This window comes from Marmota flaviventris, chromosome 10, assembly GCF_047511675.1.
Source record: "Marmota flaviventris isolate mMarFla1 chromosome 10, mMarFla1.hap1, whole genome shotgun sequence".
Lineage (NCBI taxonomy): Eukaryota > Metazoa > Chordata > Mammalia > Rodentia > Sciuridae > Marmota > Marmota flaviventris.
Window position 1 is genome coordinate 21,188,864 of NC_092507.1, and position 21,628 is coordinate 21,210,491.

Sequence of the window (21,628 nt, forward strand, 5' to 3'; positions counted from 1 at the left end):
TCCTGTCAGCTCCCTCCTATAATTCCCATCCTTTTCAGAGGACAATGATCTCCAGGGTGCTCTTGGAATTGGTAGTCATTATTTTGGCATTTCTCTCCTATGGTTGCCATCTTTCAAACCAGATGAAGTAATTTGTGCTTCTTGTTTCCTAATAGAAGCCCCAGCTATCAGACTTCATGTGAAAGATGGCTAATGCAGAAGTGAGTGTCCCAGTGGGAGATGTGGTTGTGGTACCCACTGAAGGAAATGAAGGGGAGAACCCTGAAGACACTAAGACCCAAGTGATCTTGCAGTTACAACCTGTGCAACAAGGGTAAGTGGCTAGAAATTTGATATTCTGAAAATTTTGGGGAGGTTTAAAGGGTGGGAAAATTGTAACTTTATGGTTGTTTAGCCCAATGGAACATTCAACATCAGTCAGCTGGCTGAGTTTTCATAGTGATATGTATTGTGTTTTTTTTGTGTGTGTGTGCTAGGGATTGAACCTACATGCAAGGCAAGCACTCTACCCGCTGATCTATATTCCTAGGCCCTATATTTGTCTTTTGTTGTTGCTGCTGGATATTGAACCTAGTACCTTGCATTTGACTGAGCTATTTCCCTAGTCCCTGTATTTGTCATTTTAATATTATTATAACAGTTATCTATTTCCTTGTATCCCTCTTTCCTCTCTGCTGAGAGATTTATAAGGATAAGTTATAGGGATCCCTCATCTTATATAGTAATAGTTTTTTTTTTGTACTAGGGATTGAACCTAGGGCCTCATGCATACTAGGCAAGTGCTCTATCACTGAGCTATATTTATTCCAAGCACTCCCACCCTGCCCCCAGACAGGGTCTTACTAGGATGCCTTAAATTTGAGATCCTCCTGCCTCAGCCTTCCGAGTCACTGGATTACAGGCATGTGCCACTGCGCTTTGCACTATGTCTACACAACTTTTTTTTTTTTTTTTTTTTTTTTGGTACTGGGGATTGAACTCAAGGGCACTCAATGACTGAGCCGCATCCCCAGCCCTATTGTGTATGTTATTTAGAGACAGGGTCTCACTGAGTTGCTTAGCACCTTGCTGTTGCTGAGGTTGGCTTTGAATTTGTGATCCTCCTGTCTCAGCCTCCCAACCTGGTGGGATTATAGGCGTGTGCCATCATGCCCACCTCAAAAGAGGTCTTAAAGGAAAATAAGAATTAGTACTGCACAGAGAAGGAGGGGTAATTCTTCTGTCTTGGAGAATGTATAGAAGATCCTTCATGGGATTAGCAGTGTTCCTGGGCAAATAATCCAGTCCTAATCTTTTTTTTTTTTTTTTAATTGCCCCTCCTGCATCATACAGGTTTCTGCCAATCCTGTTCTAATCTAAGTAATGTACCTTGTCTTAAATATTTCAAATTTCAAATGTATAGGTTCATTGGTATACCTTTGTGATCCCAGTGATGAAGGAGGCTGAGGTAGAAAGAGGTCAAGTTCAAGGCCAGCCTGGGCAATTTAGCATGACTATCCCAAAATAAAACAGATAAAAAGGGATAGGGTTATAGCTCAGTGGTAGAGTGCTCTTGGGTTTAATCCCTGGTACTGCAAAACAAAAAAAGTTCAAATATATATACAAATAAAGAAAACATTATAAGGAACCCCCAGCTTCATCAATACATGGTTGACTATTTCATGTCTTTATCATCCCACTTTTTTTTTTTTTTGGTACAAGGGACTGTACCCAGTGAGCCACATTCCTATCCCTTTTTTATATTTTATTTAGAGACGGGGTCTTTCTAAGTTGCTGGGGGTGGCTTTGAACTCATGATCCTCCTGCCTCAGCTTCCTGAGCTGGGATTATAGGCATGTGCCACTGTGTCCGGCTTTTTTATTTTTTTTTAAGTAAATCTAGATATTTGAATGTATCTTAAAAAAATAAGGATTCTTTTTTTTTTTTTTTTTTTACTTTGGCAGTACTGGGTATTGAACCCAGGGGTGCATTACCCATAAGCTACACCCCCAGTCCTTTCTATTTTTAATTTTGCCACAGGGTCTTGCTGAGTTACCTAGGCCAGCCTTTAATTTGTGATTCTCCTGCCTCAATTACAGACTTGCACCACCGTACCCACTTCTTGGCAGCTTTATTGTCTCATGCAGTCCTCATTTCTTCTATCTTTCTTAGAAAGTGTTCCAGTAGTCACTTGTCCTATCCTTATTAGAGACAGAAAAAAAAAAAAATCTATGCTATTAGTCTTAGTTTTTCCTTTTTCTTTTCTTCTTCTTTTTTCTTTGGTACTGGGAATTAAACTTAGGGCCTTGCTTATGATAGGCAAGCACTATACCATTGAACTGCATCCCCTACCATTTTCATGTTTTTATTTTGAGAGGCTTTTGCTAAATTGCCCAGGCTGGCTTGGAACTTGTGATCCTCCTGCCTTAGCGCCTCCTAAATTGCGAGGATTATAGGCAATGCACCATGGTGCCTGGCTCATTTTTTTTTTTTTTTTAATTTAGTTGAATTCTACTTTTTATTTTCCTAATGATATTACCTTTTCTGGAAATTCCGTGTTTCTAGATATGGGCTTTTTTTTTTTTTTTTTTTTGGTACTGGTGCTGGGAATTGAACCCAGGACCTTGTGCATGCAAGACAAGTACTCTACCAACTGAGCTATATCCCCAGCCCCTGGGCATCTTTTTTCTTGGCATTTTTTGTTGTTTCTTTTTTTCATTATTTATTTTTTCACCTTACTGGTTTTAGATATAGTCATCTTTGTACAACATATATTTACTCCTTAAGCCACTGTTTACATTGAGCTTAGTATATGGACTAGCGAGTAAACATTTTGAGATACTACATTTTGACATGCCTACAACTGATGATATTCAGTTGATTTCTCTACTTGTGTTTTCTAATTATTTGAATATTTTATTGCATTTTAATCTTATTTTTAAGAAATGAAAGGGGAGCTGGGCAGTAGTGCATGCCTCTAATCCTAGCAACTCAGGAGTCTGAGGCAGGAGGATTGTACGTTCAAGACTGACCTCAGCAACTTAGTGAGACCTGTCTCAAAATAAAAAATAAAAATGATTAAGGGCTGGGTGCCATGCTACACACCTGTAATCCCAGTGGCTCGGGAGGCTGAGGCAGGAGGATGGAGATTTCAAAGCCAGCCCCAGCAAAAGTGAGGCGCTAAGCAACTCAGTGAGACCCTGTCTCTAAATAAAATACAAAATAGGACTGGGGATGTGACTCAGTGGTCAAATACCCCTCAGTTCAATCCCCAGTAACCCCTCCCCAAAAAGGACTGAGTTGTAGAGCACCCATGGAGTTTAATCCCTAGTACGGCAAAAAAAAAAAAGGGGGGGGGGTGGTTTAAAAATATTGATACCAGTAGTGAGATGTAAAGAACTCATATGACATGAGATAAAGATGGATAGCATCAGGAACCAGTGTTAAGCCACAATCACACTTAACCTGATTGGCCATGGGTTTATGTAGGAAGGAAAGAAATACTCAAGAATGTGTATAAGACTCTGAGAATATATTGGTGAAGATTATGTGTAAAGACAAAATAATAACAGATTTTATATAATTATTTTTAGATTTCAATATATAGAACTCCCCTTATGTTAATTTAGCTTTTTAAAAAATATGTATATATGTATACACATATATTTATGTATATATATGTATATATATTAGTTGTAGATGGACACAATACATTTACTTTATTATTTTTATATGGTGCTGAGGATCGAACCCAGTGCTTCATACATGCTAGGCAAGTGCTCCTCCACTGAGCTACAGCCCCAGCCCTCTATTTAGATTTTAAATATATGACATTTTAAACTTTTTCAGGTATTCATTGTATACATATTTGCAGAAATGCATTAATTAGCAAAAGTAGACTATTTCGTAGCAGTCTCCATATATGCATAGAACCTGACACATTGTATAAGATGATATTTTCATATTAACAGTAGGTTGGCTTTAAAGTATATACACTTTTTAAATTTAATTTAATTTTTTTGGTACTGGAGATTGAAGTCAGGGGCACTTTACCACTGGGCCACATCCCCAGCCCTATTTTGTGTTTTATTTAGAGACAGGATCTCACTGAGTTGCTTAGTGCCTCCCTAAATTTCGAGGCTGGCTTTGAACTCTCCTTCCTCCTGCCTAAGCCTCCCTAGCTGCTGGGATCACAAGTGGGCGCCACCACCTAGTGGTAGTTAACTTTTTCAACTAAAATCTCTTTTATAACATACTCAAAGTTTCCAGGGGAAGTTAAGGTACCAGGATTTTATCACCATTTTTGAATTTCCAGTTCACTTTGGATTGATTATCGAGTTTTAACATTGTGTGATTAGAGTTTTGTTTTTTTTGTGGAACTAGGGATTAAATCTAGAAGTGCTTTACCACTAAACTACATTCCCAGTCCTTTTTATTTTGAGACTGGATCTCACTAAATTGCTGAGGGTTTCACTAAGTTCCCCAGGCTGACCTTGAACTTTTGATCTTCCTGCCTCCATCTCCTGAGTCCCTGGGATTATAGGCATGAGCTACCATGCCCCAGGTAATCAGAGTTTTAATAGTCCATAAATTTATTCAATGTACTGACTGACTTTAATTTTTTCTATAGAAGAAATTCAGTCCAATGTGGTAGGATAGTTCAATTTGAGGAGGAGCAGCCCTGTTTTTCCTTTCATGCTGTATCTCTTTCTAATAGGAAGTTTAGGGTCATAGACTGAGTGGGTAGCTCAGTGGAAGAGCACTTGCCTAGCATGTGCAGGACCCTAGGTGTAATCCCTAGCACCATAAACAAACAAGCAAATAAATAAAAGCAAATAAATAAACATTTTTAAAAGTTTAAAGTCAAAGAAGATGTATTAATTCTATCAGAACAATAGGGTACTCCTTAGTTTTTGAGATAGGACCTCACTAAGTTGTTGAGGGTCTCATAAATTGCTGAGGCTGGCCTTCAACTTGTGTTCCTCCTGCCTCAGCCTTCCAAGTTGCTGAGATTATAGGCTTGGGCCACTGCATCTGGCCTATTTATTTGTTTGTTTTTATTTATTTTTTCAGTGTTGGGGATCAAGACTAGGGCCTCAAACATGCTAGGCAAATGGTCTATGTCTGATCTGCATACCCATCCCATATTGAGATGGGTGTTTAAGAGTTTTCTAACTTAAAAAAGTAAAGTTCTTTTTCTTTTTCTCTTTGTTTTCTTCCTCATACCAAGGATTTGAGACTTTATTTTTATTTATTTATTTATTTATTTTTGGCGCTGGGGATTGAACTCAGGGGCACTCGACCACTGAGCCACATCCCCAGCCCTATTTTGTATTTTTTATTTAGAAGCAGGGTCTCACTGAGTTGCTTTGTGCCTTGCCCTTGCTGAGGCTGGCTTGAACTCCCAATCCTCCTGTCTCAGCCTCCCAAGCCACTGGAATTACAGTCATGCGCCATTGCACCTGGCTGAGGCTTTGTTTTAATAGTGCAGAGAATTGTTTTTGTTTGTTTTCTTTTCTTTTTTGATACTGGGGATTTAACTCAGGGATATTCTACCATTGAACTACATCCCTAGCCTTTTTTATTTTTCGTTTTGAGATAGGGTTTCCCTAAGTTGCTTGTGGCCTCATTAAGTTGCTGAGGCTGGCCTCAAACTTTAGATCCTCCTGCCTCAACCTCCCGAGTTTCTGGGATTATAGGCATGTGCCACCATGCCCAGCTTGGAAGTTATTTTAGACATAATAAATTCAACAAAATCCTGTGGGAGATCCAAATGTATGTGTTTACTTAGCAGTTATCTGTTTCCTGGCTTGAAATTCAAAAGGGAAGTCTGTACTATAGGTGTCACCATGGAGTTGGATAGTCATTTTTGTAAAGATTGCTCAGGCAGGGCTGGGGTTGTAGCTCAGTAATAAAGCACATGGCTTATGCATGAGGCACTGGGAATCCTTAGCACCACATAAAAATAAATAAATAAAATAGAGATATTATGTCTATCTACAACTAAATAAATATTTTAAAAATAAATAAATAAATAAAGATTACTCAGGCAGTGCTTTCAAATAACAAAGTGTAAGAATCAATGCATCAGGTTTATTATAGAAATTAAGCAAACACATGACAGTAAATCATGTTAGATTATCTGAGCCCATGAATGTGGAGACATTTTAGGTTGGTCTGTATTACATAACCGTCCATTAAGTGGTGCCTCTAGTTACTAGTAGTTAATTTGGGCATAGTTTTTTTTTTTTAATATTTATTTTGTTATTGTTGTTATAGTTGGACACAGTATCTTTATTTTATTTTTATGTGGTGCTGAGAATCGAACCTAAGGCCTCACACGTGCTAGGTGAATGCTCTATCGCTGAGCCACAATCCCAGCCTGGGCATAGTTTTTTTTTTTTTTAAATCTTACTTTTTTTCATTTTGTTTGTTCATGTTAATAATTTGGTTATGATGCCTTAAAAGATGCTAAAGTGCAGGAATGGGAATGTAGCTCAGTGGTAGAGCACTTGCCTAACATGTGAAGTCCTGGGTTCAATCCCAGCACCCCTAATACACACACAATGCTAAATTACTAAAAAAAAAAAAAAAAAAAGCTAAAATATCTAGATTTCAACAAAATACATCAATTTCTGTGGTCAACATGGTTCTTCCTGTCTTGAATTATTTATATTCTTCTCAGGTTAATTCTATGATTTTGTCCTGTATTTGAAGCAAAACTTAAAAAAAAAAATTTTTTTAATTAAAAAAAAAAACTATGTCATGAGCATTTACAGTGATGTGATACAGGGAAAAGGCTGGTGAAATAAAATAGCAAGTGGAGTATACTAGCAAGAATTACTTTCCTTTGAAGTGAGGAAAGTTGTTGCTGACTTATTTCCATGGTAGTAGCTAAGCACTCCTGCGCAGCTTGAAGTTTAAATACAATGGGAAACTAGTCAAAGTACTAACATAGAATTGTTAAGTATATTTATTTTATTCCTTTTGAGATAGAGTAAAAACAAATTTCTTAACCCCATGCTGTGAATATTAATTTTTTCATGATTTATGTAGTTTGTTTATCGATGGACACTTTTACAACAGGATTTATGAAGCTGGGTCGGAGAACAACACGGCAGTTGTAGCAGTAGAAACTCACACAATACACAAAATTGAAGAAGGAATTGGTAAGTCTTTGTTTTTCTAGTACTTTTGACCTTTGCTTCCTTGGTTGAGCTGTTTTGCCTTTGTGTGTGTGTGTGTGTTGGGGGTCAAACCCAGAGATAGCTTCACCTGTGCTAGGCAGATACTCATTAAGCTACATTGCCAGCCTGAGATACCTTGCCTACCATGCCTTATGTTTTCCTTACACCTAGTGTGCCTACCAATACTGCAGCCATCAATTTGATGGAAGCATATTTAGAGACTAAGACCTACTGACTAAGATGTCAGGGCTGGCAGATGATTATTTAATATCAGTATGCTAGGGAAGATGAAAGATTATTCATCTATAAAAATCCCACAAAGATAGAAGCTTGTCTAGCAAACCCCAGGCCCTGGTTCAATTCCTACTACCATCCAAAAAAAAAAAAAAAAAAAATTCCCACAAAGGAACAGAGTCTCAAGTTGATACATGTCATTAGAGAAATTGCGGATAAGGATTGATGAGGTGTTGACTCAAAGGCTGTCAGGAGAAAGAAACTGGAAAGAAATTTTGAAATTAAGCAAACTTAAGTTTGAATCCTATTTTCTCACTTTTTTTTTTTTTGTGGTATCAGGGATTAAACCCAGGGCCTTGCACATGTTAGACAAGTGTTCTACCTCTACTACTCATCTATGCTGCAAGCCTTTTTTTTTTTTTTTTTTTTTTGGTATTCGGGATTGAACTCAAGGGCACTTGACCACTGATCCATGTCCCAGCCTTATTTTGTATTTTATTTAGAAACAGGGTCTCACTGAGTTGCTTAGTGCCTTGCATTTGCTAAGGCTGGCTTTCAACTTATGATCCTCCTGCCTCAGCCTCCCGAGGTGCTGGGATTACAGGCTTGAGCCGCCATGCCTGGCTCCAGCAGCCTTTCTTATTTTATTTTGAGGCAGGGTCTCACTAAGTTGGCCAGGCTGGCCTTGAATTTGTGATTCTCCTGTCTCAGTCTCCTGAGTAACTAGGATTACAAAGAGCCACTGTCTAGTACTACTTTGTCACTTTTTATCTGTGTGTCCTTAGAAAGTCACTGATTTTTCTGAGGCCCATAAACTTATATGAAAAACATAGCAAACAATTACTGCTTCACATGATTTTATAAGAGCTAAATAATACTAAGCATGTAAAGCAAATACAGGGTATTGTGGCACATGCCTATAGTCCCAGCAGTTTGGGAGGCTGAGGCAAGAGGATCACAAGTTAGAGGCCAGCTTCAGCATCTCAGCAAGCAACTTAGTGTGACCCTATTTAAAAATTTAAATAAAAGGATTGAGGATATAGCTCAGTGATAGATTATCCATGTATTTAATCCCTAGTACTGCAAAACAAAACAAACCAACCAACAAACAATACACATATATGTTAGAGTGTCTAGCACATAGTAGAAGATAGCTATTATGCCAAACTTCTTCTGGAGGATTCCTAAACAATACTAGCAAGAATGAAGTATTAGTTCCTTAGGGAAAGTAGGAAACTAGTAATTTGGAATTTAAAATTTGGTGAAGGACTGGAGATACAGCTCAGTTAGTAAAGTGCTTGCCTTGCCATGTACAAGGCCTGGGTTCAATCCCCAGCACCACAATAAAATAAAATAAAATAAAATTTGGTAAAGACTTGTTTATTAGGGCTGGGGATGTGGCTCAAGCGGTAGCGCGCTCGCCTGGCATGCGTGCGGCCCGGGTTCGATCCTCAGCACCACATACAAACAAAGATGTTGTGTCCGCCGAAAACTAAAAAATAAATTAAAAAAAAAAAAAAAAGACTTGTTTATTAAATAACTGACTTTTTTTCCATTTTCAGATGCAAGCACTATAGAAGCAAATGAGGATATGGAAATTGCTTACCCCATAACTTGTGGAGAGAGCAAAGCCATTCTCCTCTGGAAGAAGTTTGTATGTCCAGGAATAAATGTGAAATGTGTTAAGGTAATTGTCTTCTTGCTGAGATGTTTCAGGACTTTTCCTTTTCAAAGGGTGTTGTTTCAGTGCCTCCTCTCTTCCACCAAATCTTTTTTCTTTTTTTACTTTTTCTGCAGTTTTGAGGATGCAACCCATGGCCTTGAACATGCTAGGCAAGCTCTACCACTAAGCTACACTCCCAGCTCCTAATCAGTGTTTTTGATTTTATAGCTGTTGTTCTATCATTTCACAGTAGAAAAAATAAGGGTTGACCTGTATTTAAGTCCTATTGGAATATAAGTCCTATGAGAGTAGAAGACTTACCTGTTTTGTTCACTACTATAAATCCAACCTTTAAAATGTTCCTTTTTTTTTTTTTTTTTTTCCTTCCTTTTTGGATCTGGGGATCAAACCTAGGGCCTTATACATGATAAGCATACAACTACCACTAAGCTATATGCCTAGCTTGAATGGTCCATGATGTATAATAAATAATCAATAAATATTTGTTCAATGAATGACTAACTGGATGACCTTGACCAAGTTTTTTTTTTAATTATTGATTGACCTTTATTTTATTCATTTATTTGTATGTAGTGCTGAGAATCGAACCTAGTACCTCACACATAATAGGCAAGTGCTCTACCTCTGAGCCACAACCCCAGCCTTTGACCAAGTTTTTTAATATTTCAGAGCCTCATCCTAAAATCAAAATAATCATATGTGTGTGTGTGTGTGTGTGTGTATGTATGTATATATACACACACGTATATATGTATTTTTACACATATCAATATCTATAATGCAAAACTGCTAGATTAAATCAGATAATATATGTAAATGCCTTGTACTAGTATGTATTGTGGAAGAGTTTATTCAAAATTATTATTTATAAAAATAATCTTTACAAGAGCATAATGTGAACAGAATTGTTCATTCTGTCTGCCACCAATAAAGACAGAATGAACAATTCTGTTCACATTATGCTCTTGATTGGTGGCTACATCAGTATCACAATGGCATCATCCTAGATTAATTAGGATTACAGAATTTCAAGGCTCTGCAGTGCTGTTGTTTTCTACCACACTTGTTCTTTCCACCATCCTGAATCTTGACCTTTAGGCTGGATAGATTATTTCAGTTAATTTCCTCAGCCTTTCCAACACTAGAACAAACTTCTGAATTCAAAGTATAAGTCGATAGTAGATACTAATCAATTCATTTTCTATCTGGGCATTGTTTTGTACGTAACAAATAGAGTTATCATTTCATTCTTTTCCCTCTTGACTTACCTAAGTTGACATTGAACTGCTTTGGACTTTTTTTTTTTTTTTTAACTTTAGTTCAATGATCAGTTGATCAGCCCCAAGCATTTTGTTCATCTGGCTGGCAAGTCCACTTTGAAGGACTGGAAGAGAGCCATTCGTCTGGGTGGAATCATGCTTAGGTAAGGTCTAGCACACACCTTTCAACAAACTTTGGGGCACTTAATTGTGGTAGGTCTTTTTCTCTTTACTTTGAGGTTTGTATTCTGTCTGAAGGATTGGCTTGAACATTCCATGCATTATTTGTTCTTTGTCAATTTGTTGTGTTTTTGGGGGTGCTGAGGATTGAACTCAGGGGCACTTTACTACTGAACTACATTTTCAGGCCTTCTTTTTAATATTTTTTTAGTTGTTGGTGGACCTTTATTTTATTTATTTATATGCAGTGCTGAGAATAGAACCCACATGTGTTAGGCAAGGGTTCTACCACTGAGCTACAACTCACTCCCAACACCTTCTTATTTTTTATTTTGAGACAGGGTCTTTTTTTTTTTTTTTAATTTTTTAGTTTTCAGTGGACACACATCTTTTTATTTTATTTTTATGTGGTGTTAAGGATCGAACCCAGCGCCCCGCGCATGCCAGGCAAGCGCTTTACCGCTTGAGCCACATCCCCAGCCCTTGAGACAGGGTCTTGCTAAGTTGCTTAGGGCCTCACTAAATTGATAACACTGGCCTTGAACTTGTGATACTTCTGCCTCAGCCTCCTGAGTCACTGGGATTACGGGCATTGGATACCATGTCCAGCTCATCAAGTTGTTCTTTTTTTTTTTTTTTGCTGTTGAACCCAGGAGCACTTAACCACTGAGTTACATCTCCAGCCCTTTTTAAAATTTTATTTAGAGACAGGATCTTGCTGAGTTGCTTAAAGCCTCACTAAGTTGCTGAGACAAGCTTTTAACTATCAATCCTCCTGTATCAGCCTCCCAGACTGTTGGGATTATAGGCGTGCAACTATGCCTGGCTATCAAGTTGTTCTTAATCCTTTTTCTTTCTTTTTTTCTTTTCTTCTTCTTCTTTTTTTTTTTTTTTTTTTGAAGTGCTGGGCTCAAACCAGATCCTCATGCTTGCCAGGCAAGCCCTCTATCACTGACCTACTCTCTCAGCCCCCAACTTGTTCTTAAAATCTCTGAGAGAGTCAGGCATAGTGGCATACACCTGTAATCCTAGAGTTTTAGGAGGCTGAGGCAGAAGGATCACAAGTTTGAGGCCAGCCTGGGCAACTTAGTGAGACCCTATCTCAAAATAAAATAAAAAGGGGTAGGAATGTATTTCAGTGGTAGAGTGTCCCTGAGTTCAATCCTCAGTGTTACCAAAAAAAGAAAAAAAAAGTTGGATAGATCAGATACTCTCTTGGCAGAGAAGCTCTGAGTAGATGACAGTCCTGTTTGAATCCACCAAACAGAGAAGTCAAAGAGCAAGTGAAACAACCATGCAGCAGTGTAGGCTGTTCGACAAATCCTGGGATAATATGGTGAAGTAGAAGGGTGCTTGAGCATTAACAGTTACACACAACAAATGCAATCCTCACCATCGCTGTACCCCAGAAATAAACATCAGAATGTGTAATATTCTGCACTTTCACCCCTTTTTTTGTAAAAAGTTTACCATTGTAGTTTTTCCCTCTTGAATATTAGCATTAGTTGGTATTCCTGGAACATTAATCTGCTGATAGAAAAATTTTAAATGTCAAGAATTACAAGTTATCTATAGAACATGTATCAAGAGCCTTGAAAATATCTTATCCTTTGTCTTTTTAATTATTTTTAGAGAAATCTATCCTAAGGAAAATCTGTAATCTTTGTAGAGATTTAAGCATAAATGTTTTTATTGTAACATTTTTATGGTAAAAATTATAGTCTGCTTTAATATATAGTCAAGGGACTTCTAAAGTAAATTATGACTTGTCAGAAATCTGTATGAGTGTATATTATGGATTGTTTTTCAGTCATTAAAATATATTTGAAGAGTTTCACGTGGAAAAATGCTTATGAAGTAATGTGAAAAAGACAAATATAAAACTGACTAAATAGGATATGGGGTGTAGCCCAGTGGTAGAGCACTTGCCTAGCATACATGAGGTCCTAGGTTCTATACCCAGCATTGCAAATACTTTTTTTTAATTAAGGATAGGGAAAATTGCCAGGCACGGTGGTGTACGCCTCTAATCCCAGCAGCTCAGGAGGCTAAGACAGGTGGATTTTGAGTTCAAAGTCAGCCTCAGCAAAAGTGAATTGCTAAGCAACTCAGTGAGACCCTTTCTCTAAATAAAATACAAAAATAGGGCTGGGGGTGCTGGAGTTGTGGATCAGCACTAGAGCACTCACCTCGCATGTGCAAAGCCCTGGGTTCTATCCTCAATATCACATAAAAATAAATAAAATAAAGGTATTGTGTCCAAATACAACTAAAAAATAAATATTTAAAAAAAATAGGGCTGGGGATGTGGCTCAGTGGTCAAGTGCCCCTGAGTTCAATCTCCAGTACCCCTCCCCCCCAAAAAAAAGAGAAAAGATTAAATATGTGACTTATCAATGTTAAAACACATACACGGGGGCTGAGGCTGTTGCTCAGTGGTAGAGCGCTTGCCTAGCATGTGTGAGGCACTGGGTTCAATATCCAGCACCACATTAAAAATCAATCAATCAATCAATCAATCAATAAAGGTGTTATTAAAAAAAAAGAAACATACACTGAGCTGTGGAGTTAAGTGGTAGAGTGCTTGCCTGGCATGCACAAGGGCTTGGATTCAATCCCCAGCACTGCAAAAACAAAAGCTAATAATAATAATAATAATAATAATAATAATACCCCCACATATTTACATACAAATAAGTAAAACTTAGTGGCAGAAAATATGTGGAAATACTGGGGAGTGAAATTGGCCAGGTACTGTGGCATATGCCTGTTATCTCACCAACTCAGGAGCCTGAGGCAGGAGAATTACCAGCTCAAGGCCAGCCTCAGCAAGTTAGCAAATCCCTGTCTCCAAATAAATAAAAAGGACCTATGATGTAGCTCAGTCATAAAGTACCCCTGGGTTCAATTCCCAGGACCAACCAAAAGAAAAGAAGAAAATATGCTAAAAATGTTGACATTGTCTGTTTATGAATTTAACCCAGGGGTACATTATCACTGAGCCACATCCCTCCCCCTTTTATTTAATTTTATTTATTTATTTATTTTTTGGTATTGGGGATTGAACTCAGGGGCACTCAGCCACTGAGCCATATCCCCAGCCCTACTTTGTATTTTATTTAGAGACTCACAGAGTTGCTTAGTGCCTCGCTTTTGCTGAGTCTGGCTTTGAACTCATGATCCTCCTGCCTCAGTCTCCTGATCCTCTTGGATTACTTATTATTTTTGAGACAGGATCTTACTAAGTTGCTTGGAGCCTTACTAAATTACTGAAGCTGGCTTCGAACTTGCAATCTTCCTGTGTAGTATTTTTTTAAAAAAAGGCAAGTCATTTTCTTTATAGTTTTCTATATTTTCCATGGAAAATATTAATTTTTTTTCCTTTGTGTTGCTGGGGATTAAACCCAGGGCTATGTGCATGCTAGGCAACTGCTCTATTTCAGAGCTACACTCCCAGCTCATATATGTTCTTCATATATTATTTTTATATTCAGAAATACATAATCATTTTTAAAAAATTAATTCCAGGGAGCTGGAGTTGTGGCTCAGCAGTAGAGTACTCACCTAGCATGTCTGAGGCCCTGGGTTCGATCCTTAGCACCACACAAAAATAAATAAATAAAATAAAGCTATTGTGTCCAACTACAACTAAAAAATAAATATTAAAAAAAAAAAAAGTTAATTCCAGGCATAAGCCAAACTCAGAAGGTCAAGGGTCATATGTTTTCTCTCGTGTGGAGGCTAAAGAGGAAAAAGGAAAAGAAAGGTGGAAGGCAGGGTTCTCAAGAAATCAAAGAGAGGGCTGGGGCTGTAGCTCAGTGGCAGAGCGCTTGCCTAGCACATGTGAGGCACTGGGTTTGATCCTTGGCACCACATAAAAATAAATAAATAAAGATTTTGTGTCCATCTACAACTAAAAAAAAAAAAAAATCAAAGAGGGCTGGGGTTGTGGCTCAGCAGTAAAGCGTGTGCCTAGCACATGGTGAGGCCCTGGGTTCGATCTTTAGCACCACATAAAAGTAAATAAATAAATAAATAAAGGTATTGTGTCCAACTACAACTAAAAAATAAAAATATTTAAAAAAAAATCAAAGAGATCAGTAAGGAAAGGATTCAGAGGATGAAAGAAGGGGAGGAAGGAGTGAAGTACCAGGAAGTGATATTGGCCAAATTATATTTTTATATTGTGTGCATGTATGAATATGTAACAATAAATTCTGCCTTTATGTAAAACTATAATATACCAATAAAAAAATGTTGAAAGAGCCTGTAATTCCAGCGGTTCAGGAGGCCAACTTTGATCGCAAGTTCAAAGCCAGCCTCAGCCAAAAAGCGAGGCACTGTGCAACTCAGTGAGACCCTGTTTCTAAATACAAAATAGGGCTGGGGATGTGGCTCAGTGGCTGAGTGCCCCTGAGCTCAATCCCTGGTACCCAATAAAAAAAAGGTCTGGGGATATAGCTCAGTGGTAAATCCCCCCTGGATTTAATCCCGAGTAACCCCCACCCCACACACACACACAAAAAAAAAAAAAGAAAAAAAAAGAAGAAGAAAAAGAGAAAGCCAAGTGACATTCTACCATAGAGTTTACTATAATTAAAATACCCTATGGTTTTTGCTCATGGCCTATAATAACAATGTCTGTGGATACAGTTATAAGGACATTCTCCAGAGAGTGTTTAGCATAATCAACTTTACTCTTTATTTATTTCTAGGAGAGTTGTTGTCAATTTTTTTTTGATTTGATTTATTTTTCTTTTCACAGTGCTGAGGACCAAACCCAGGGCTTCACACGTAGTAGGCAAGCATTCTACCACTGAGCTACATCTCCAGCCCCTATTTTTTTCTTTTTGGTACTGGGTATTAAACTCAAGGGCACTTGACCACTGAGCCATATCCCCAGCCCTATTTTGTGTTTTATTTAGAGACAGAGTCTCATTGAGTCACTTAGCACCTCACCATTGCTAAGACAGGCTTTGAACTCCCCATCCTCCTGCCTCAGCCTCCCAAGCCACTTGGATTACAGGATTGTGCCACTCCCCGCAGTTCTTTTTCCCTTTTTTTAATGAAAGAAGTTTACCGAAACTTTATATCTCTAAAAGTAGTAACACATTTTTCTAGTCTAGGATTACTAATACGTCAGAATCTCATCCAAAAATTCAGATATCCCTGAGGCATTTCTCAGTTGTGCTGAGATTTGAAATAGTATTTTCCCTTTTCAGATTTGGTTTCAGTGACATTCTTAGTATATACCTGAGCTTAGTGATTATAGCAAATAGAAGAGAGTATTCAAAATGAGTAAACTCAGAAGAAAGGTGCTGATAAATATGGGCAGGCTCAATGAAAAATTTGTAGTCCCAATTAGAATTTTTGCAACCTAATGATTTCTAATACTGTTAGGTTTTGTTAATTTACTTAGTGGGCTAAGCAATGTTGTCTCTATTTGTCCCTAAGGCCCAGGTTTTTGTTTTGTTTTTGTTTTTTTGATACTGGGGATTAAACTCAGGGGCACTTGGGGCCCTTGACCACTGAGCCCCAGAGCCCCAGAGCCACTGAGCCCCAGAGCCACTGAGCCCCACAGCCACAGAGCTACAGAGCCACAGAGCCACAGACAGGGTCTCCCTGAGTTGCTTAGTGCCTTGCCATTGCTGAGGCTGGCTTTGAACTCGTGATCCTCCTGCCTTATCCCTCTGAGCTGCTGGGATTAAAGGCATGCGCCACCATACCTGGCCAGTTTTTCTCTTTTAAATGAAGTGCAGGCTAAACTGGTACTTATTTCTCTTTCCACAGGAAAATGATGGACTCTGGACAGATTGATTTTTACCAACATGATAAAGTTTGCTCCAATACCTGCAGAAGCACCAAATTTGATCTTCTGATTAGCAGTGCAAGAGCTCCAGTGCCAGGACAGCAGACAAGTGTGGTGCAGACACCCACTTCGGCCGATGGTAGGGGGTAGGAAACCACCTGAAAACCCGCTGTGTTTTTCAGCAGTACTTTCCCCCTCTTTTCTCCTTTGTGTTTCTTAATTTCAATTCTTGTGAGCATTGATATGCTTTGTGCTAAGGTATGGTAATCTTGGATGGGATTCTATGTCTTGGAAACAGATCTCTTTTTTTCCCTCTAAATAATTCTTATTGGCCAGATCTTCTTCCTTGTTTCTTCTTAGAATGCATGGTAAGCATTAGAAAGATGGTTCAATAGTTAACACTTATGCAGTGGTTTCACTTTGGTGCCTCTGGGCATATCAAGGATGAAATTAGACTGTTCTGAAAATCCTTTGCACTATTAGAGGTGAAGACAGCAGGGTAGATTAGAATGATGAATAGTTTTCAACTGTTGAACTGAGATTTATCAGTGTGTCATTGACTAGGCTGGACTATGAAGAGCCTGCCATAAGTCTCAGAGAGCTCTGCCTGGGTGGGCTCCAGATTACCAACATGAGGCTTCCTCACAGATGAATGGGATGGGTACACACTTCAGTCTTTTCGAATTTGGACTTAAGGCTCCTCGCCATGCAGCCAAGATATAACTTTATGGGAAAGATTATTCAAAAGGATTTAATCAACCCAACTGGAGACTTAGCCATAGTTGAATAAAATCTGTCTCAACTACTATCATAAACTTATAGATATGCCTGATAATAATCACAAGAATGCTCAAGGATCTAAAAGGTTAGGGAAGTACTGTTTTTGAAAAATGATCTCTTGGGCTGGGGATGTGGCTCAAGCGGTAGCGTGCTCGCCTGGCATGTGTGCGGCCAGGGTTCGATCCTCAGCACCACATACAAACAAAGATGTTGTGTCCACCGAAAACTAAAAACTAAAAAAATTCTCTCTCTTAAAAAAAAAAAAAAAAAAAAAAAAAAAAAATATATATATATATATATATATATATATATATATATTTGGATTGGTTCACATTTACCATTCCTTTTATGTATTTAAAAGAAAAAAGAAAAATGATCTCTTTACTTTTAGTTTTGGCCAGCCCTAATATTCTATGAGTAAACACTGGGAAAGTAGAAGACAAATCTCTTGAAACCTAAATTCCCTTCAAAAACATATAAAATATCTAGCAGTTTGTATTTTTGCACACATGACTCACTTGAAAAGCAAAAAATGCTTTGAAATGTTTTCCTTTTATTTGGCCCAAACTCCTTTACTTCTTTATCCATATTAACATTATTATTTTGTTTGATTATTGATATCCTCCAGTGTGTATAGTCCACACTTGTCTATATTGCTTGCTAGATTAATTTGATTTTTCTCCATTCTCTTTGTTTTAAAGCAATTTATAGTGGGGATTTTGTTCTTCTCTATCAATCTGTTGTTCATGGATCTCTCTCTCTCTCTCTTTATTTTTTTATTGGTACTGGAAGTTGAACCCAGGGATATTTTACCACTGAGTTAGATTCCTTAGCCCTTTTTATTTTTTGAGACAGAATCTCTCTTAAATTCTTAGGGCCTCACTTAATTGCAGAGGATGGCCTCAAATTTGGCAATCTTGCTTTAACTTCCCAAGTCACTAAAATTACAGGCATGTACCACTGCACCCAGTGGATCTCTTACCTGATTTCTTGAGTCTCCATTTCTCTTGCCTCTTTTTCACAGGCTGATATAGGTAAGCAATAATAAACTTAGATATTCTAAATGCTTAGTATCAAATGTGTTTGTAGGCAAAGCTTCCTACTTTTACATAATTTAAGGTTCTCCTCATCCAATTAAGTGGGTAGCCTGGTGATCATGCTTATATTCAGTCTCTTTCAAAAGCAGATTGCCCTTTCGTGATTTTATTTTTTCATTTTATTACTATTATTGTTATTATTTTGATACCGGGGATTGAACCCAGGGGCACTTAACCACTGAACCACATACCCAGCCCTTTTTTATATTTTGTTTAGAGGTAGGGTCTTGCTAAGTTACTTAGGGCCTCACTAAGTTGCTGAGGCTGGATTTGAATTTATAATTCTCCTGAGCCACTGTGATTACAGGTGTGCACCACTGTTCCCAGCTTCCTTTCATGATTTTGTAAGTTATCTGCCTATCTTTCCCTCCTACCCCATTCTTTTTTCTTTTCTTTTTCTGTGCTGGGGAATGAACCTAGGGCTTCACACCTGCTAGTGCTAGGCAAGTGCTCTGCAATTGAGCTACATTCCTAGCAATCTTTCCCTTTGTATTCAGAGTAAAAAAGCCTTTCTTTTGCAGGGCAGGTTTTATTTAGAAAATCCAATAATCATCCTAGCTTGCTTAAGAGTCTAGTTCTTTTTTTTTAGTACTGGGAGTTGAACTTGGGGGCATTTGGCTACTGAACCACATCTCTAGCCAAATTTTGTTATTTTATGTAGAGACAGGGTCTCACTGGATTGCTTAGTGCCTCACTTTTTTTTTTTTTTAAATATTTATTTATTTACTTTAGTTTTAGGTAGACACAATATCTTCATTTTATTTTTATGTGGTGCTGAGGATCGAACCCAGTGCCTCACGCATGCTAGGCGAATGCTCTACCTCTGAGCCACAACCCCAGCCCAGTGCCCCACTTTTTTGCTGAGGCTGCCTCAGCTTCCCCAGCTGCTGGGATTACAGGCATACACCACTATGCTCAGCTAGGAGTCTAGTTCGTAAAGCATGGACCTGCAGGCAAGAAGTGAGCATGTTTGTTTGTTTGTTTGTTTATTTAATACCAGGGATTGAACCCTTGGGTGTTTAACCAATAAGCCACATCCCCAGCCCTTTTTTTTTTTTTTGTACTGGTGATTGAACTCGGGGGCACTCGACCACTGAGCCACATCCCCAGCCCTAATTGTGTATTTTATTTAGAGACAGGATCTCACTGAGTTGCTTAGCGCCTTGCTAAATTGTTGAGGCAATTGTGTTGAGGAACTTGTGATCCTCTTGCCTTAGCCTCCCAAGCCACTGGGTTTATAGGTGTGTGCCACTGTGCCCGGCCTTATGTTTTATTTTGAGACAGGGCCTCGCTCAGTTGCTTAGGTTCTTGCTAAATTGCTGAGATTGGCTTTGAACCTGCTATCCCCCTGCCTCAGGCTCCTGATTCGGCATATACCACCGCACCTGACAAAGCGAGCATGTTAAAATAACATGGGCTGTGTGTCTGTATAAGATAGAAGGTAGCTATAGCTTTTGCATAAAATTCACTGGCCTCACATGTAATGGACTTCTTTTAGGTAGCATCACACAGATTGCCATCTCAGAAGAGAGCATGGAAGAGGCAGGACTGGAATGGAACTCGGCTCTCACCGCTGCTGTCACCATGGCCACAGAGGAGGGTGTGAAAAAAGACTCTGAGGAAATTTCAGGTACTTTTCCAATTCTTGTATGGGGTTTTTGTTTGTTTGTTTTTTATTTTATTTTATTTTATTTGCTACTGGGAATTAAACCCAAGGGAGCTTAATCACTGAGCTACACTCCAGCACCTTTTATTTTTTATTTTGAGACTATATCTCACTCAATTGCTTAGGGCCTCACTAAATTACTGAGGCTGGTCTTGAACTTGTGATCATCCTGCCTCAGCCTCCCAAGTTGTTAGGATTATAGGCATGCACCACCATGCTAGTATCCTGTAGGTTTTTGTGACCCTTACCATCACTATGATTATGGACAAAGAAGGCTTGTTAATATGAATAATACTAACCATAGTTAAACATCTTATTTTAATCCATGAAGTTGCCCTTCAGAGTCACATTTTACACATGAAGATTTGGAAAGGTTCAGCAGCTTGCCTAAGATGAGCCACACAACCAATAGGTGTCAGAGCTGAAATCAGCTGTTTGACTCTGTGTTCTATATTTTCCTTCCTATCAAATTGCCCCCAACTTTGGCACATTTCTTCAAACTTCAGGATGTCCAGAGGAATCAGTGGCACATGCCTGTAATCCCAGCAGTTTGGGAGGCTGAGGCAGGAGGATTGCAAGTTCAAAGCCAGCCTCAGCAATTTAGCGAGGCCCTAAGTAACTCACTGAGACCCTTTCTCCAAATAAAATAAAATTTAAAAATGGGGTGGGGTGGGGCTGGGGATATTGCTCAATGGTTAAGTGCCCCTGGTTCAATCTCCGATACAAAAAAAAAAAAGGATGTCTGAAGGCAAAATTAGATAGCGGGTGGTGCAGAGGATGGGGATTAATGATTTACTTAGAGGGGATCAGAGAGGCTTAATATCGTTCTTCATTTATTAATTCATCTAATAAACATTTAATTGGTAATTATGTTGCAAGATTCTAGGTGCATAAATGAAAAGACATGGCAACCTCCCCCAGGGAACTTTTTTTTTTTTTAAATATGTTTTTACTTGTAGATGAACTCAATACCTTTATTTTATGTGGTGCTGAGAATCGAACCCAGTGCCTCACACGTGCTAGGCAAGTGCTCTACCACTGAGCCCACAACCCCAGGCCCCCCGGGGAGCTTATAGTGATATCTATCCAATAAGGGAGAGTATATCTTTTAATTAATATTTAGTTTAATATCTTTATTATTTTAACTTAATAATATTAAATATTATCCAACTTAAAATTAAATTTGAATGTAATTAATACTTAATAATAAATATTTAATGTTTAATATTTCGCTTGCTATCTATTAGAAGAAAATATCTTTTTCTTTTTTGTTTTTTAATTTTTTAATTTATTTAATTATCTGTTTTTATAGACAGAGCCATAACAAAATAAGGGTATGACAAATTGAGGCAAGCTCCTAAGTGACTGAAGGGGCCAAATAATTAAGTAACAACTCAGGAAGGCAGCTAATGTCCCAAAGTTCTTTCCCTTTTTCCAGTAACAACCCAACAAGAAATCCTTTTGAATTGAAATAATTTTGAATTAAATATTGTAGAGATGTGCCTAGGTAGCTTTCTTTGTTTACCCTCTATCTTATCCTCTTGTGCCAGAGGACACATTGATGTTTTGGAAAGGAATAGCTGATGTAGGCCTGATGGAAGAGGTTGTCTGCAACATACAGAAGGAAATAGAGGAGCTCCTAAGGGGAGTTCAGCAGCGGCTCATCCAGACTCCCTTCCAGGTCACAGGTGAGTGCACTGATCCTAACAACAGTGGTCATTTATCAAATACTCAACAACTGTGGGCAGGTCCT

The 21,628-nt window shown here is 38.3% G+C and overlaps 1 protein-coding gene across 4 annotated transcripts in view; it reads left to right on the top strand.

The window, feature by feature from the left end:
- Gmeb1 (glucocorticoid modulatory element binding protein 1) overlaps positions 1-21,628 on the top strand; it is a 42,681-nt gene that overhangs the window by 10,138 nt on the left and 10,915 nt on the right. For 3 of the 4 annotated variants that reach the window (XM_027937458.2, XM_071617543.1, XM_071617544.1), the window contains exons 2-8: positions 156-313; positions 7,036-7,148; positions 8,963-9,087; positions 10,404-10,507; positions 16,314-16,471; positions 19,708-19,839; positions 21,426-21,563. In XM_027937458.2, the coding sequence (XP_027793259.1) occupies positions 186-313; positions 7,036-7,148; positions 8,963-9,087; positions 10,404-10,507; positions 16,314-16,471; positions 19,708-19,839; positions 21,426-21,563 (898 nt within the window). In that variant the 5' untranslated portion in view covers positions 156-185. The remainder of the gene's footprint in view (positions 1-155; positions 314-7,035; positions 7,149-8,962; positions 9,088-10,403; positions 10,508-16,313; positions 16,472-19,707; positions 19,840-21,425; positions 21,564-21,628) is intronic. The other variant, XM_027937459.2, reaches the window with a different exon arrangement.